A 17,785-nucleotide genomic window follows, 5' to 3' on the forward strand; every position below is an offset into this window, starting at 1 on the left:
ATATGCTTTTCAAGTGTTTTTTTGCATACAATGATGTTATTGTGTTGTTGTGTTTCAGGAGATACTTGTTCATATGTTTCAAGAGCTTATCAGAATCTAGAATTAGGTATGAGTAAGTTTTGCCTTTGTTCCCAAACTCACGTTTAAGTCTAGAGTCTGTTTTAGGGTTTTGTCACGGAATAGCCAAAGGGGGAGATTCTAAAGTTGTTATTTACAACTATGTATTTTGTTGGCTTTTATTCCGTACAAAATTTAATTGTAATCATTATCAATCATTTATACCCTGTATCTATTGTGGGATTTATTGTAAGGGATGTGTGATAGAGAGAGACTGTGAAGACTCAAGCATTTGAAGGCTGAAGAATTCTCGCGGGTATGTCGCGACCTAGCTTCCCGCAAAATGAATCATGTGCCATGCACATGCTGGAATGCGAAGAGTCAGGTCAGGTGGAGACAGTTGTGTCTCGTGAGTATCTCGCGAGTAAGGCCTTCCTGCGCGACACCAGCGAGGCACTCTGTTCTGCCAGCCTATATTGATTGACTCACACTTTCTGTACCTATCCTATATATACCCTCATTACCCACAAATGTTGAGGTATGCTTCAGAAAGAAAACCCTAGCCAAACACATTGAGAATCAGAGATTGTCATCCCTACCTTTCTCTATACACTTGCTTGTAGTATCTCCTCAACCCTTCCCTCTCCATTTCCACACTATTGAGAGGTTGATAGCCCAAACACTTACCACACCCTTTGAGAGTGCTGTGTGACGTTTTGGTGCTGCTGGGAAGCATTGGAAAAAGCTTGGAATGACAGATGCAACATGGAGCTTGTTGCGGGATCCGGGGTGCTAGACAAGACACGGTTCCAAGAAGCCTTGTTGGAGTAGAAGCTTGGAGGGCTTAGGTGCATCGGATAGAGCTAACCATGTATCCCAACTGATTGTCTAATGAATCGATTTTTGCTTGGAGGGCGGCAGAGAGGTTTTTCACCGAGTTCTTCGGTTTCCTCTTCGAAAACACGTCTCGATGTTTTCTGTGGTTGCATTTTTCTTATCTACTCTTTTATATTCCATTATACTGCTATGTTGCTTAGTTTATGGATTAGAGTAGCTTATTTGTTCATCCGCTCGCATTTACACTATTCCGCACTTTATAGTAAATTAGTGTAAAATCTATCGAGCCATAACTTTAATTTGGGGGGGGGGGTCTAAATAGCTCTTGTGTTTTCAACACATTTTCGAGCTTTCATACCTCTAGCACACTGATGCTATCTATAAGTGGTGAAACTTGAACGAAGGATAGTACTTGACTAGGGATGACCATATGCTCTGCTGACGGAGCTTTAGCGAGTCGGTTGACGTGCTTATTTTCCCTCCTTGGGATTTGAACAAACTTTGCTCGGAGGTTGCTAACCCAATCCGTCACCTACTCCAGGTTCCTCTTCATTCGTTCATTCTCTGTTAACCTAACTTGTTACTACTTGGGAATCGCAGTAGATGACCAAATTTTTAGCTCCCATGACCTTAGTGAGGTCCAACCCTGCTATCAAAGCTTCGTATTCTACTTCGTTATTGGTCATTGGGAAATCTAGAAGGCCATGCATTCGATCCTATCTCCTTCAAGGCTATGGAGTATCACACCAGCTTCCCTTGCTTGCTTATTGGAGGATCCGTTTATGTGGATGCTCCATTGTGGGACCTCTTCTACCCCTTAGCCTTCTATGTTAGTGAACTCCGCAATGAAGTCGACGACCACCTGTCCCTTAATGGCAGTGCGTGGATGGTACTGTATGTCAAACTCACTTAATTCTATTGCCCATAATGCTGTTCGTCTGGCAGCTTTGGGACTACTCATTGCTCGCCTTATGGGTTTGTTCGTTAGGATGATCACTGTTTAAGCTTGGAAATATGGCTTGAGCTTACGAGCTACAGTAACCAAAGCACAGGAGAGCTTCTCCATTGGTGGGTATCTTTCTTTTGCACCTCGAAGTGCTCAACTCGTGTAGTACATGGGCTTCTGTACCCTATTTTCTTCCCTGACTAATGCTACACTGACAACCGTTGAGGATACAGCTAAGTAGAGGAATAGTTCTTCCCTAGGCTAGGAAGGACTTAGCAACGGAGGGGACGAGAAGTAGGTTTTTAGGTCCTTGAATGCTCGCTGACACTCAGTTGTCCATTCAAAAGATTTTTTCAGGGTGTGGAAGAAGGGTAGACACTTATCTGTCGCCCTTGATACGAACTTGTTCAGCATTGCTATTTTACCGTTGAGGCTTTGTACTTCTTTCACGTTCCTCGAGGGTGCCATCTTTATTATGGCCCGAATCTTGTCTGGGCTGGCCTTGATACCCCTCTTAGACACCATGAACCCTAGGAACTTTTCTACAGTCACTCCGAAGGCACACTTGCTTGGATTGAGTTTCATGTTGTAGGAGCAGAGGGTGTTCGAATGTTTCCCTGAGGTCTTCCAAGTGATCTTGCTCCCTTCAGCTTTTCACCAGCATGTTGTTAACATAGACCTGGACAGTCCTCCCAATATGTTATGCAAACATCTTGTTCATGAGCCTCTGATACATCGCGCCCGAGACCAAATGGCATTACTTTATAGCAGAAAAGGCCCTGGCTAGTAACAAACGAAGTCTTCTTCTGATCTGCTTCGTCCATCCTAATCTGGTTGTAGCCCGAAAAAGCGTCCATAAAGCTTAATAGCTGGTGTTGAGCCATTGAGTCAACCAGAACATCAACCCGCAGAAGGGGGTAACTATCTTTGGGGCATGCCTTATTTAGGTCGGTGAAGTCTACGCACATCCTCTATTTCCCCCCGCTGGCTTTCTTGACCATCACCACGTTTACCAACCAGTCGGAGTAGTAAACCTCCCTAATGAAATTCGCCTCTTGTAGCTTGTGGACTTCTTCTGCTATAGCTTGATCTCGTTCTGGGGCGAATACTCGTTTCTTCTGATAGATGTGTGTAAAGGAAGGCGACATGTTCAGTTTGTGCACTATGACCGAAAGGTCTATTCCCGGCACGTCTTCATGGCTCCAAGCAAACACATCCCTGTTATCTTTGAGAAAAGTTGTTAGTGCTTGGCGGACAGTCGGGCTGGTAAGGGTACCAATCCTCATTGTTCAATCATTCTTGGAGTCATCGAGAAGTATCTCTTCAAGCCTTTTAACAGGCTCTGTCACCGTCCGATGTTCTTCTATGTTCATGGCCTAGAGGTGGTCGTCCATCTCCACCATAGCTATGTAGCATTCGCGTGCAGCCACCTAATTTCCATGTAGCTCCCCTATTCCATAATCTGTAGGGAACTTGATCATCAAGTGGTAGGTTAAGGTTACAGCCTTTCATGAATTAGGGGTAGTCGCCTACCTTTGTTCCTCCAAAACCAACGAGCGGAGCATTCGTTGGAACTAGTCGCTCTCTATCAATCCTCATTTGTTCGAATGCTAGGTAGTAAAGGATGTCAGCAAAACTACCATTGTCAACCAGAACTCGATGCATGTTGTAATCTCCTACTCGTATGATGACGACAAGTGCATCGTTGTGTGGGTGGTGAAGACGTCGGGCATTTTCTTCCAAGAATTTGATGACGGGGTTGTTGATCTGCGACATCTTCGACAGGGAACCTGTCAACTGGACGTTATGGACCATCCTTAGGTAAGTCTTACAGGCCTTTTTGGATGACCCATCAGCCGTTGTGCCTCCTACAATCATCCTTATGTCTCCCAAGGTTGGCCTTGGACACTCGTTGTCCCATTGGGGAGGCTACTCTTGAGGTGGATCCATTCTTTCCCTACTGACGAACTTCTGTAACTTCTCTTGCCTGATAAGGGCTTTGATATGTTGCTTTAAGTCGTAGCAATTGGCTGTGTCGTGACTGTGGTCATGATGGAAACAGTAGTATTTATCTCTAGACCTCTTATTGGGATCACCCTTCAGCTTGCCGGGAAAGGTTAAGGCCCTTTCTTCCTTGATTTGCATCAGGACCTGGTCGATCGAGGCAGTCAGTGGGGTGAAGCTTGTGAATTTCCCCATGGTAGGCTTAGAGCACCTGTCCTCTCTTCGCTCTCCAGTTCTTGCCATCTTCCGCCCTCTGTCCTACCACATATCTTCCTGTCTTTCTCTCTTCCTAGGTTTCTACTCTTGGGCCAAAAGCACGTCTTCCGCGTTCATGTATTTGTTCGCTTTGTAAAGCACATCTGACATAGTCTTTGGATCGTTCTTATATAGGGAGAATAAAAACTTACCCTTCCACAACCCATTGGTGAACACAGCTACCAGTATCTTATCATCAGCCTCATCGATTTAAAGTTCTTCTTTGTTAAAGCGGGCTATGTAAGACCTTAGTGTCTCATCTTTCCATTGCTTGATGCTCATCAGGCACGTAGTAGACTTCTTATACCTGTGCCCCTCGATAAAGTGTGAAGCAAATTGGGCGCTTAGCTCCTTGAAAGTACCGATGGTGTTAGGCGTCAACTTGCTAAACCAAATCCTTATAAGACCTTCTAGCATGGTGGGGAAGGCCCTACACATGATCTCGTCCGCCACCCTCTAAAGGTGCATCAATGTCTTGAATGATTCCAAGTGATCTATGGGGTCCTTGGCTCCATCATAGCTTTCTATCTGTGGCATACGAAACTTTGACGGAAGGGGAAAGGAATTGATGGATGTGGTAAATGGTAAATCGATTTAGTGGACCAAGTCATCGAGGTCGCTGGACACTCGTCCTCTAAGGGCATTCATCATAAAGTCCATCCATTCCTTCATCATCTGCATCTCTGCAACCATGTGAGGTGGAGCCATATCTGTGACAAATGGATGGCTTGTGTCCTGTCATTCTAGTCTACTTGGGGCATTGCTACCTTTCGGCCCTTCTTGTTCTCTTCTCTTGGCGCTAGTACCTTCTTGGTCTTCCTCTTGAGTATTATACCCTGCGTTCTTTTGACGCAGCTGCTCTTCCAGATCATTGTTTTGTTTGGTGAGGTGTTCCACGACATCGGCGAGAGTTGAACCTATCTCTTGAGTGCAGTTGTGCGTGGTTTGTCTCCCTGAACATTGTTGGTAGTCGCCATCGAGCGAGTAAGTACCATGCAACTCTTTGTCCCGGAAGTGATAGTATAGCTTACAAGTCGCTAGTTCCCACAGACGGCGCCAACTAATGATGCCAAAAAATCACCAGTGAACAACACGGTCCTCGCGTGCTCAAAACAATACTTGCACAACATAAAAAGAGAAGACCTAACAGAAAGCACCGCTGTGGTGCCGGCCAAACACCCTCTAAAGGTCAAGTTAGAACTTCTCACAACTCTAGAGTGCCAGAGCTAGGATGAATTATGCATACCTTGTTTTTTGGGAGCTTTGGGGTTTTTATAGTAATGTAGAACCGACCTCCGTTTCTTGCATAGGAAGGAATTTCCTTATAGGAAGATTCTCATTAATGGGCGTACATTACGGAATCCTCCTCATGTTAGAATTCTATTCATATTGAGAATTTATGAGCTAGGGTTAATCGTGAATCATAAGTTGTTTCCATTTAGGATTTCTTGGAGATTACTTAAACCAGGTGGATGCCACGTGGCCTCTAGACCCATCCACCTTGTGTCCGTGCACTTTAGATCCGTCCATTATTAGCCCACTGGTCCAGAGCCGTCAAGTTTATTAATATGGTTCCGTCATCCATAATTTTACCCTCTTCATTTAGTATCAACAATTCCGGGGTGGAATAGCATTGACTCTCCTGGTTGCTACACTTAGACTGGTGTCACCTGTGATAATTCCACTGGTTTTGACAGAAGAGTAGTTGGCTTGGAACTTGGCAGCAAAAGACTTTCTGGGAAGATTTGTGGATCCTTGGCAGGCTTGAATCAATTGAGAGTTCTAAACTTCTCTCATAATTTCCTGAAGGGTTCACTTCCTGATGAGTTGTTTAGTCTGCCAAACATAGAGATCATAGACATAAGCAACAATGCTTTTGTTGGGTCCATCAACAACAAAGGTATGTGTACAGTATCTACAAAAATTCGAGTGCTTAATTTCTCTAATAACTATTTTTCTAGACAAGTTCCAAAAGATTTGGCTAATTGTACTTCCCTACAACATCTCTCTTTAGATGAAAATATTTTGTCAGAGAGTTTGCTTGAGAGTTTCTTCCAACTGAAAAATCTTAGTGAACTGAATCTTCAGGGTAATAGCATATCTGGGTCACTAAGTAATAGAATTGGTAACCTCTCTAACCTTGTTAAATTGGATATCTCCTCTAATTTGTTCTCTGGAGTTCTTCCAGACATTTTTACGAGACTAGCAAGGCTTAAGCAATTCTCAGCCAGGTCAAATTTATTCATTGGTCATTTGCCTACTTCTTTAGTAAACTCCCCATCACTTCAAATGTTATATTTGAATAGAAACTCTCTAAGTGGTCCAATCAACCTCAACTGTTCTGCAATGAAAAATCTTGTCTCCTTAGGTCTTGGTTCGAATTTGTTCCACAACCCAATTCCTAATAGTCTTTTCTCTTGCAGAGGATTGAATTCACTCAATCTTGCGCGCAACAACCTTAGCAGTGAACTCCCTAATAACTTCAAGAATTTAAAGTCTCTAACACACCTCACACTGTCAAACACTAGCCTTAGTAATATATGTAAAGTTGTTATTTACAACTATGTATTTTGTTGGCTTTTATTCCATGCCAAATTTGATTGTAATTATTTTCAATCGTTTATACCCTGTATTTGTTGTGGGATTTGTTGTAAGGGTTGTGTGATAGAGAGTGTGTGAAGACTCAAGCAATTTGGAGGCTGAAGGATTCGTGCGGGTATGTTGTGACTTAGCTTCTCGCGAAGTGAAGCATGTGCCCTGCACGTGCTGGAATGCGAAGAGTCAGGCCAGGTGGAGTCAGGCCAGGTGGAGACAGCTGTCTCTCGCGAGTATCTCGCGGGTAAGGCCTTCCCGCGAGACACCCGCGAGACAAGCTATTCTGCCAGCTTGTACTGAATGACTCACACATTTTGCACCTATCCTATATATACCCTCTTTACCCACAAATGTTGAGGAATGCTTCAGAAAGAAAACCCTAGCCAAACACATTGGGAATTAGAGATTGACATCCCCACCTTTCTCTATAAAATTGCTTATGGTATCTCCTCAACCCTTCCCTCTCCATTTCCACACCATTGAGAAGTTGATAGCCCAAACACTTACCACATCCTTTGAAAGTGTTGAGTGACGTTTTGGTGCTGCTGGGAAGCATTGGAAGAAGCCTGGAATGGCAGATGCAACATGGAGCTTGTTGCGGGATCCGGGGTGCTAGACAAGACAAGGTTCCGAGAAGCCTTGTTGGAGTAGGAGCTTAGAGAGCTTAGGTACATTGGGTAGATTAGGCTTGGAGGGTCTCTTGCTAACTCATGTATCCCAACTGATTGTCTAGTGGATCGATTTCCGCTTGGAGGGCGGCGGAGAGGTTTTTCGCCGAGGTCTTCGGTTTCCTCTTCGAAAACACGTCTCGGTGTTTTCTGTGTTTGCATCCTTCTTCCCTACTCTTGTTTATTTCATTTTTACTGCTGTGTAGCTTTAAATATGGATTAGAGTAGGTGTATTGCTTATACGCTTGTGTTTACACTATTCCGCACTTTGTAGTAAGTTAGTGTAAAATCTATCGAGCCGTAACTTTAATTAAGGGTCTAAACAGCTCTTGTGTTTTCAACACATTTTCGAGCTTTCAATTGGTATCAGAGTAGGTACACTTGCTGTGGTTTTAATACCTAAGTGTGATCCTAGACCCCTTGGTGTGTTTTTGAAAAGTGTTCTTGAAATAATCACAATGACAGATTTTAAAAGTGTTTGTGAAAATGTCTCGATGAGCATTTTTGAAGACTGTTCTAGTAATGCGCTCTTAGAGTTATTTAAATCAAAGAAATATGCTAGAATTTTTAGTCACATGCTGAAATCCTTAGTTCATAGGAACCATGATATACATAACAGCCTATGTGAGTCAAAGTCCTTAGTTTATAAATATGAGAAAAGAAATAGACTATTATGTGATAAACTTGGTCGTTTAAGAAGGAAACTTCACTCATCCTTGAATGAAATAAGGAAAAATGATTCTTGCTTTGATGGTCAAGAATGTCTCTCTCATCCATGTCTTTTTGTTCACACCGCATTGAAAGTGTTTAACTCATGTTTGTGGTATCTTGACAGTGGATGTTCAAGGCATATGACTAGAGAAAAATCTTTGTTCAAATCTCTTAAAGAGAAAGAAGATGGATTTGTGACTTTTGGAGATGGTAGTCATTCACAAGTTCTTAGAAAGGGAACGGTGGATATTCCGGATCTGCCTTTATTGACTGATATGTTGTATATTAAGGGATTAAAAGTGAACTTGTTAAGTATCACTCAGATTTGTGATGAAGATTTCTTAGTCCAATTTTCAAAGAAAGGGTGTCTAATCTTGAATGAAGAAGGTGTTCAAGTCTGAAGGGACTAAGGACCACCGATAATTGTTATGGGGTTATTCCCAAACCCAGCATAGCATGTCGAAGTGCTCGGGTAAACCTCTTCGAGTTGTGGCATCAACGGCTTGGACATGCAAATTACAAGCAAGTGGCAAAAGTCTCGAAGCTTGAGGCTGTGGTTGGTCAACCTAAGTTTGGAAAAATTGAGAAGAATGTTTGTGGTCCATGTCAACTGGGAAAACAAACAAAGTCAAGCCATCCTAAAGTGAATGTGGTTGCAACATCTCGTCCGTTAGAATTACTGCATGTGGATCTAATGGGTCCTACAAGAACAGAGAGCATGGGTGGAAAGTGATATATTATGGTGGTAGTTGACGATTTCTCAAGGTATTCTTGGGTGGACTTCCTTAGAGAGAAATCGGAAGCATATGACAAGATGGAAAAATTGTGCAAGAGACTGATGAATGAAAAGGGAGTACCTATCATCAAAATCAGGAGTGATCATGGGAAAGAGTTTGAAAATGCGAAGTTTGAAGCATTTTGCAATGAACACGGTATCAAGAAGGAATTCTCAGCCCCAAAGACTCCACAACAGAATGGAGTAGTTGAAAGGAAGAATCGGGTGATTCAAGAAATGGCTCGAGTAATGTTACTCAACAAAAACCTTCCACAGAAGTTTTGGGCTGAAGCTGTGAACACTTCATGTCACATTGGGAATAGGACTTACTTCTGAGCAAGAACGAAGAAGACATCGTATGAAATTTGGAGAGAGAAGAAGCCGAAGGTAAAATATTTTTGAATATTTGGGAGCAAATGTTATATTCTCAATGATAGAGAGAATCCTGGAAAATTTGATGCTAAAAGTGATGAAGGGATATTTCTAGGCTATTCATTAAATAGCCGAGCGTATACGGTGTTCAATAAGCGCACTAAGACAGTAATGGAGTCAATAAATGTGGTCATTGATGATACCATATCTGAAAAGGAAAGAGATGATGGTGAAGGATCGAACCTGATGAAGGGGGAGGTCGAGGACAACATGTCACAAGATGATGAGATTAAGAAAGAATCACCGGAAAAAGAGTCCACACCCCCTATACCAAGAAGGGAGACTAGATCAACACAAGGGTCTTCTAGCCCTCTCACACCTCCGGAAGTTCAACCTCCGATCTCTCGAGATGAAGAACCTTCTACCTCCAAGAGACCGTCATCAAGGGTAATTCTCAACCACCCGTCAAGCAATATCATTGGTGACGTAAATGAGGGACTTCGGTTGAGAAAAGGACCAAAATACAGTGCGAATCATGTAACGTACAATTGTTATCTTGCTCAATTCGAACCTAAGAAGGTAGAGGAAGCTCTTGGAGATGAAAATTGGATAGAGTCTATGCATCAAGAGTTACATCAGTTTGTAAGAAATGATGTATGGGAGTTGGTTCCAAGACCCAAAGATACCCATGTCATCGGCACCAAGTGGATCTTCAAGAACAAAACTGATGAAGACGGTGAGGTAGTTCGAAACAAGTCTAGGTTGGTAGCTCAAGAATATACTCAAGTGGAAGGCATAGATTTTGATGATTCGTTTGCACCAGTCGTAAGATTAGAGTCGATTCAAATTCTACTATCCATAGCATGTGTTATGGACTTCAAACTGTACCAAATGGATGTGAAAAGTGCATTTCTGAATGGTTTTCTAAATGAAGAAGTATTCGTTGAGCAACCAAAGGGATTTCAAGATCCTCACTTTCCGGATCATGTGCTAAGGTTGAAGAAAGCACTATATGGTTTGAAGCAGGCACCAAGAGCATGGTATGATCGTCTCACAACATACTTGCTGGATCGTGGATTCAAAAGAGGCCAAGCTGATCGAACATTGTTTGTAAAGAGAGATGAGAAGTCTCTCCTAGTTGCTCAAGTGTATGTGGATGATATTGTTTTTGGATCCATAATTGATCATTTGGCTCATGAATTCTCCGAAGAGATGAAAAGGGAGTTTGAGATGAGTATGGTGGGGGAGCTGAACTATTTCCTAGGGCTTCAAGTGAAACAACAGAAAGATGGGATATTCATTTCTCAAGAGAAAAATGCAAAAAATCTTGTTAAAAGATTTGGCCTAGACTCTAAGAAACACACTTCCACTCCAATGAGCTCCTCATCAAAGCTGAGTCGGGATGCAGCAGGTATAGAAGTGGATCCAACGCTCTATTGAAGCATGATAGGCAGTCTCTTATATCTCACTGCTAGCAAACCAGACATTGCCTTCAGCGTAGGCGTATGTGCTAGATTTCAGGCAGCCCCCAAGGAATCACATTTTACCGCAGTTAAAAGAATTATCCGCTACATAAATGGCACCTCTGATTATGAAATTTGGTACTCAAGAGATTCAAATGAGTGCTTAGCCGGACATTCTGATGCTGATTGGGCCAGTTGCATTAATGATAGAAAAAGTACTTCCGGTGGATGCTATTATCTTGGAAACAACTTGGTGTCATGGATGAGCAAAAAGCAGAATTCAGTTTCTCTATCAACAGCCGAAGCTGAATACATTGCTGCTGCAAGTTGCTGTGCTTAATTACTATGGATGAAGAAGCTTCTTCATGATTATGGAATCACTCAAGACACGATGTGTGTATATTGTGATAATACAAGTGCCATAAATTTGTCAAAGAATCCAGTACAACACTCGAAATCAAAACATATCGAGTTTCGGTATCATTTCATTTGAGATTTGGTGGAGGAAAGGACTGTATACTTAGAGTTCATCAACACTGAGAATCAGAAAGCAGACATATTTACTAAACCTCTAGATGGCCCAAAGTTTGAATCTTTGTGTAAGACCATCGATGTCAGTATCATTCCCTGAACTCTATCTCTTGTGTGAACCTATACTACTCTTTGTTGCATACTTGTGTTGTGGTTCCACATGTTTAGTCCCTAGAATTTTGTTTGTTTTGGTTTGTACCTGTTTTTTTTCTTACTTCTCTTACTCTATTTTTGGGTGTGTTCAAAATTTCAAAAACCCATAAAAATTGAAAAATCTCAAAAGTTTGATCACTTGTTTTGCGTATGTCACATGTGAGTTTAGCCTAGTACCTTTGTACTAATGGCATAGTGCATTTACGATCTTGGCTTGTTATGTATGCACTCATTTCTGGAAGAAATCTTGAACACTATGTGTGATTGTTGTAAATAGATCTTCAAGCTTGTCATGAATGATCGATCAATAGCCCTGTTGGTCTTGATACTTGCATAGACTTATGTCTATATCTCTTCCCACTTTATTTTTATGTTTTTGCAAAAAGAGCTCTCCAAATGTAAATCTCCAAATGAAAAGAGATATTGAGCTGCAAAAGCCTGTCGCACACACTAGTATTCGACTAGGAAAAAGGGAAAGCGACTCTTTTTAATGTGTTTTGTATGGTGCTTAAAAAGCCAAAGGCGAATCATCAAAGTTGAAATATCATAAAATTCATGCACCAATCTCTAAATGAGATGATTTTGTCCAAACAAAATTGAATGGACCAAGTGTTAAATTTTTTTTGGAGAAGCCAAATGAAAAGCTTCTAAGTAATGTGTTCAATGGGGAGGTCATATATACTCATTTCTATAACGGAAATAGTCCACTTGATTTCGTATCAGTTGTGTATGACTCGATTGAATTGATCATTGAATTTTCGCTCTAGTCTAAGGACTATTTCACATTTGATACTCACACACAACACACAAGTCTTTGATTCAATCAATGCCTATCTCATTTGTGTGATTGTATATGTTCAAATGTGATGTCTATGCTCATGAACTCGTTGATCAAAACCAAAAAGATTTTTGAGTGTTTTATTTGTTTTTGAAAGTGATTTTATACTTTCCTGTCTTTTGGTTCTGAGTCTAAATGCATTTTTGTGTATTTCTTCAAAACACTAGTTCAGGGGATGTTTCGCGAGAAGCTCGCAACTTAGAGCTTCCCGCGAAAAGGGGTTGAGGGATATTTTTTTTCTTCTTCGTGTCACACAAAAACTTTCACGACTGTATCGCAACTGTCTCGCGACCAACAGCTTCTCACGAAATGCTGTTTGGATAAAAATTGGATTTTTCCAATTTCAGACAGAAGTTACCGCGACTGTCTCGCTACTGTCTCGCGACTTAGTGCTTCTCGCGAAAGTTTTGTGCTTCAGTGGCTCTTCTCGCGACTGTATCGCGACTGTGTCGCTACTCTCTAACCCGCGAAAATCGCGTGTTTTCAGTTTTATTTGTAGCAGATGTGACAGTTTCTCAAACATTTCTCATTTCCCTCGCTCAACCTCTCTCGAACCCTTTTTCAACCCAAGGTCTTTTTCTATCTAAACCCATCATTTTCAAGCATCATTTCTGCATTATCAACTTCTAGGTATGTCTTCTAACAGCATTCTCCTTCAAGTTTCTCTTCCCTTATGCAGATTTTTCGTTAGGGTTTCAAAATTTGGGAATTTTCAAAAATTTGGATATTTTTCTAAATTGGCTGAAAATTTCTTCAATTTCTTTGATTGGGCTGTGTTCCATGTGTTGTTTGGGCTTTTGTGTTAGACCCCTGTGGCATTTTAAAGTGTATTTAGGCATGTTTTCAACATGTTCCTGCAGTATTCATGTTATATTTGCATTTGTGCATGCTAGGTGTTTGTCAAAATGTCTGAATGACATTTTTGTGCCAAATTGGAATCAAGTGATTTCAATCCCTGGACTTGCCCTTGCTTGACCTTATTTCACTCAGTTTGGTCATTGATTGTGTGTTTCAAACAATCTGCTCATGTTGCACACTCTTGGCACACATATACACACACATGCACATTAGCTTCGTTCCATACATTATGTCTATGCATTCAGCATATTGTTTGGAGTTGATTATGTCTTGTTCTATGCAGTGTTACTTCTGTTTTGACCTAACTTGAATCTAATCACATTCTGTGTTCTGTGTGTTGTGCACGTGTCTCCTATTTTTTTTTTTTTTTTTTTTTTTTTTTTTTTTTTGCACAGATGTCTCCATTCAAGTCTGTGTGTTGTGCACGTGTCTCCTATTTTTTTTTTTTTTTTTTTTTTTTGTGCTCTATTGCACAGATGTCTCCATTCAAGACTTCAGCTGTGAAAGGAGGCTGCAACAAAGGAAAAGAGCCGATCATTGATGTTGATGCTGATTCACCTAGACCAAAGAAAGCTCGCTACTCAACGAGAGTTTTTGATCCTTACTTGTTTAAATCTTATGCTGGTTCTGAATCCTACAAGAACCACTTTCAGGGTGCTCCTTTGATAGTTGAAAGGGGGGTTGATGAGCCATCACTTAGGGACACAAAAATACCCATTTGGTTTACCACGAAAGATTGGAACTATCTGCTTTCAACTTTCAAGGATACATACGAGAACATGGTTAAGGAATTCTATGCCAATGCCAATGTCATCGGAGAAGAGATTAAATGTTAGGTTCGGGGAAAGAGTTTTTCTGTCACACCAATGTACTTAGTGGAAATTCTACACATTAACCGGCCAATTCTCCCCATACCACCGATATATGATGAGCTGAACCCAGATGAAGAGTATCTCAAACAGTCTTTAGGAGCCAATTTGGAATTCTCCTCCAATAAGAAGTCAATCAATGTGGCATCCCTCTCTTCCGAATTACGTCTTCTCTCAATGATCATGTGTAGCAATCTCTATCCCTTGTCCAGCATCGGATATATGAATCTTGGTCGAGCATTGTTTTTGAATGATCTGATCATGGATGTAGAAATTGATGTGTGCTCTCATATTTTTCACATTTTGGCAAAAACAGTTGACCGGACTGCTTCAAGGAATTGTATTCCTTTCTCTCGCCTTATTTCAAAGATTTTGAAGCTCAAAGGTGTCCGTCCATTGGAGGATGAACGTCCATATCCAAGGCCAAGTCCAATTAACATTCGGTCTCTCCATGCAAGTATGAGCCACACCAAGAAGAATACCAAGCAAGAAAGTCATGCACCATCGGGTACCCCGAGTTCTGCAACTCATACCTATGATGAACAGTTCAACAATATCTCCACTGCTCTTCAAGAGATGAGTACAAAGATGTCCAGGCTGGCAACTATCATGTACACTCACCACAGACGTCTTGATTCACAGTTCACATCTCTTCAAACTCAGCTGGATGAAATTCAACGGAAGCTAGAAGAGAATGACTAGCTATTCCATGACAAAAAGGGGGAGATGATGTTCATTGATTGAGGGAGAAGAAGTCAACAGTTCCTATGTTTTGATGTTTTATGCTTTTGGTGCTTTTGGTTTAAAGCTTTGATACTCTGTTTTTATTTAAGTATAATTTCAAATGTTTCTTTTGTGATATTCTCTATGCTTTGTAGCATACTTTGCATGTACCCATGTTGCTTTTGTAAGCTTTAAGGGTTTGTTTCATTGCTTAATAATGTGTAGGTTTTTATGGTTTGTGCCATGCATATGCAGTACATTGTTTATGCAGCCTTTCTGCATGTGTTATTGAAGTTTAATGTCATACATTTTACTTCAATACAACACTCTTGTGCCCGTATAGGATTGCTCCTAGATGCAAATACTTCGTGTATTTTGCATTAGTTGAGTGTTGGATTTGCAAATGGTACTCTCAAAATGAGCTTATCATCTTGCATATCTGGTTGTTCATTCCTTGAGCGAATGAGCATTGTAATTGCTTGTGTATAGTGATTACTTGTTTGATCTTGCCATGATTTAGTGTTTCTATTTCATTTTGCTTGATCATGCTTTTATTGCTCCATATGCGTTTCAAGTTTTCTGCATACAATGATATTAGTTTGTTGTTGTGTTTCAGGAGTTACTTGTTCATATGTTTCAAGAGCTTAATCAGAATCTAGAAATAGGTGTGAGTGAGTTTTCCCATTGTTTCCAAACTCACGTTTAAGTCTAGAGTCTGTTTTAGGGTTTTGTCATGGAATAGCCAAAGGGGGAGATTGTAAAGTTGTTATTTACAACTATGTATTTTGTTGGCTTTTATTCCGTGCCAAATTTAATTGTAATTATTTTCAATCGTTTATACCCTGTATTTGTTGTGGGATTTATTGTAAGGGTTGTGTGATAGAGAGTGTGTGAAGACTCAAGCAATTTGGAGGCTGAAGGATTCTCGCGGGTATGTCGCGACTTAGCTTCCTGCGAAGTGAAGCATGTGCCCTGCACGTGCTGGAATGCAAAGAGTCAGGCCAGGTGGAGACAGCTGTCTCTCGCGAGTATCTCGCGGGTAAGGCCTTCCCGCGAGACACCCGCAAGACAAGCTGTTCTGCCAGCCTGTACTGAATGACTCATACATTTTGCACCTATCCTATATATACCCTCTTTACCCACAAATGTTGAGGAATGCTTTAGAGAGAAAACCCTAGCCAAACATATTGAGAATTAGAGATTGACATCTCCACCTTTCTCTATACAATTGCTTGTGGTATCTCCTCAACCCTTCCCTCTCCATTTCCACACCATTGAGAGGTTGATAGCCCAAACACTTACCACATCCTTTGAGAGTGTTGAGTGACGTTTTGGTGCTGCTGGGAAGTATTGGAAGAAGCCTGGAATGGCAGATGCAACATGGAGCTTGTTGCGGGATCCGGGGTGCTAGACAAGACATGGTTCCAAGAAGCCTTGTTGGAGTAGGAGCTTGGGGGGCTTAGGTACATCGAGTAGATTAGGCTTGGAGGGTCTCTTGCTAACTCATGTATCCCAACTGATTGTCTAGTGGATCGATTTCCGCTTGGAGGGCGGTGGAGAGGTTTTTCGCCGAAGTCTTCAGTTTCCTCTTCGAAAACACGTCTCGGTATTTTCTGTGTTTGCATCCTTCTTCCCTACTCTTGTTTATTTCATTTTTACTGCTGTGTAGCTTTAAATATGGATTAGAGTAGGTGTATTGCTTATACGCTTCTGTTTACACTATTCCGCACTTAGTATTAAGTTAGTGTAAAATCAACCAAGCCGTAATTTTAATTGGGGGTCTAAACAGCTCTTGTGTTTTCAACACATTTTCAAGCTTTCAATATATTATCAGCTCTTAGGATTCTACAACATTGTAGGAACTTAAGTATGTTGGTACTTTCAATGAATTTTCATGATGAACAAATGCCGAATGATGAGAATCTGCATTTCAAAAACCTCAACAGTCTACTTCTTTCCAATTGTCAACTCAAAGGTCCAATCCCGCAATGGTTGAGTCGTTGCCACAAGTTGCAGTTTTTGGAGTTGTCTTGGAATCATTTGGGTGGAAACATACCATCATGGGTTGGAAAATTTGACTCTCTCTTTTACTTGGATTTGTCAAATAACTCTCTCAAAGGTGAAATTCCAAAGAGTTTGACTGAACTTCAGAGCCTAGTAAGTGGGAAGGTCACAATAGAAGAGCTTGTCTCAACCTTTGAACTTTACACTGCTCGACAAGGTGGAAGTGTTTTGATTTATAGGCAAATTTCTAGTTTTCGACCAACTATAGACCTGAGTTACAACATTCTCCATGGCCCAATCTGGCCAGGTTTTGGGAATTTGAAAAGGCTCCATGTTTTGAATCTTGAAGAGAATAAATTTTCTGGTCCTATTCCAAATAATTTATCAGGCATGACAGGCTTGGAAATACTTGATTTGTCTCACAATAAACTATCAGGAGAGATACCTCACTCATTGATAAATCTTTGCTTTCTGCCGAATTTCAACATATCCTATAATCAGCTGTGGGGGAAAGTTCCTCAAGGAGGCCAGTTCGATACTTTTCCGAATACAAGCTTTGAGAAAAACAATGGTCTTCGTTATGCACAGTGTACTTGCCAGTCTGAACAAATTCCTGTCCTTTCTATAAGGGAGAGAAAAAGGACAATCATTGGTCTACCATTTAAAATTGGAGCTGCAACAGGTTTTGTTCTTACTGTCATATGTTGCTTCATGTCCGGATTGGCACTGCCAAAGCCTCACAAAAGGAAGTACATAAGATTTGTTACCTCTTAAGTGACAGTGAGACCAGATTTCCTTGTGTTCATATGGAAATCGGATGGGTACAGTAATATTTCTCTTTTAATCATATAGTTATATGTTTTTTTTAATCATACAGTTATATGTAGCTTCAATTGCGGCTGGAGCTTTAATTGTACTCTTTTTTTTAATCATACAGTTATATGTTTTCTTATTCTCTATGATATGAAAATGAATGTGTTTACTTTTTTTATTAATAACTAGCATGTAACTCATGCATAGGCACGAGAATTTGAACAATATTGATAAAAAGGAAAAAAAAAATTTGAAGAATTTTATCAGTTATCTCTATGTCCTCGTCAACTTAAAAAATTCTTGGAAATAATGT

At 40.9% G+C, this 17,785-nt stretch overlaps 3 protein-coding genes across 3 annotated transcripts; all 3 read left to right on the plus strand.

The window, feature by feature from the left end:
* The first annotated feature begins 1,627 nt into the window (after positions 1–1,627).
* LOC136065122 (leucine-rich repeat receptor protein kinase EMS1-like) lies at positions 1,628–8,806 on the plus strand. The gene is made up of 5 exons (XM_065767865.1): positions 1,628–1,783; positions 5,759–5,999; positions 6,114–6,330; positions 8,198–8,353; positions 8,461–8,806. The coding sequence occupies exons 1-5, from the start codon at positions 1,628–1,630 to the stop codon at positions 8,804–8,806; spliced, it is 1,116 nt and encodes a 371-aa protein (XP_065623937.1).
* Positions 8,807–10,663: 1,857 nt separating this feature from the next.
* On the plus strand, positions 10,664–11,023 carry LOC112022980 (secreted RxLR effector protein 161-like). Its single transcript, XM_024055598.1, has one exon. It carries the CDS (start codon positions 10,664–10,666, stop codon positions 11,021–11,023), a length of 360 nt encoding a protein of 119 aa, XP_023911366.1.
* Positions 11,024–16,560: 5,537 nt separating this feature from the next.
* Positions 16,561–17,520, plus strand: LOC112022981 (phytosulfokine receptor 1). Its single transcript, XM_065767866.1, has one exon. The coding sequence runs from the start codon at positions 16,561–16,563 to the stop codon at positions 17,431–17,433; it is 873 nt and encodes a 290-aa protein (XP_065623938.1). The 3' UTR covers positions 17,434–17,520.
* Positions 17,521–17,785: the final 265 nt, after the last annotated feature.

The sequence above is a fragment of the Quercus suber genome, unplaced genomic scaffold, assembly GCF_002906115.3.
Source record: "Quercus suber isolate HL8 unplaced genomic scaffold, Cork oak 2.0 scaffold_856, whole genome shotgun sequence".
Lineage (NCBI taxonomy): Eukaryota > Viridiplantae > Streptophyta > Magnoliopsida > Fagales > Fagaceae > Quercus > Quercus suber.

Coding starts and splice junctions, on each gene's coding strand:
- LOC136065122 (XM_065767865.1), top strand. CDS start 1,628: ATGGAGTATCACACCAGCTTCCCTTGCTTGCTTATTGGAGGATCCGTT. Junction 6,000..6,113: donor TGGGTCCATCAACAACAAAG/GTATGTGTACAG, acceptor ATCTCTCTTTAG/ATGAAAATATTTTGTCAGAG. Junction 6,331..8,197: donor CTTAAGCAATTCTCAGCCAG/GTCAAATTTATT, acceptor GTATCTTGACAG/TGGATGTTCAAGGCATATGA.
- LOC112022980 (XM_024055598.1), top strand. CDS start 10,664: ATGATAGGCAGTCTCTTATATCTCACTGCTAGCAAACCAGACATTGCC.
- LOC112022981 (XM_065767866.1), top strand. CDS start 16,561: ATGCCGAATGATGAGAATCTGCATTTCAAAAACCTCAACAGTCTACTT.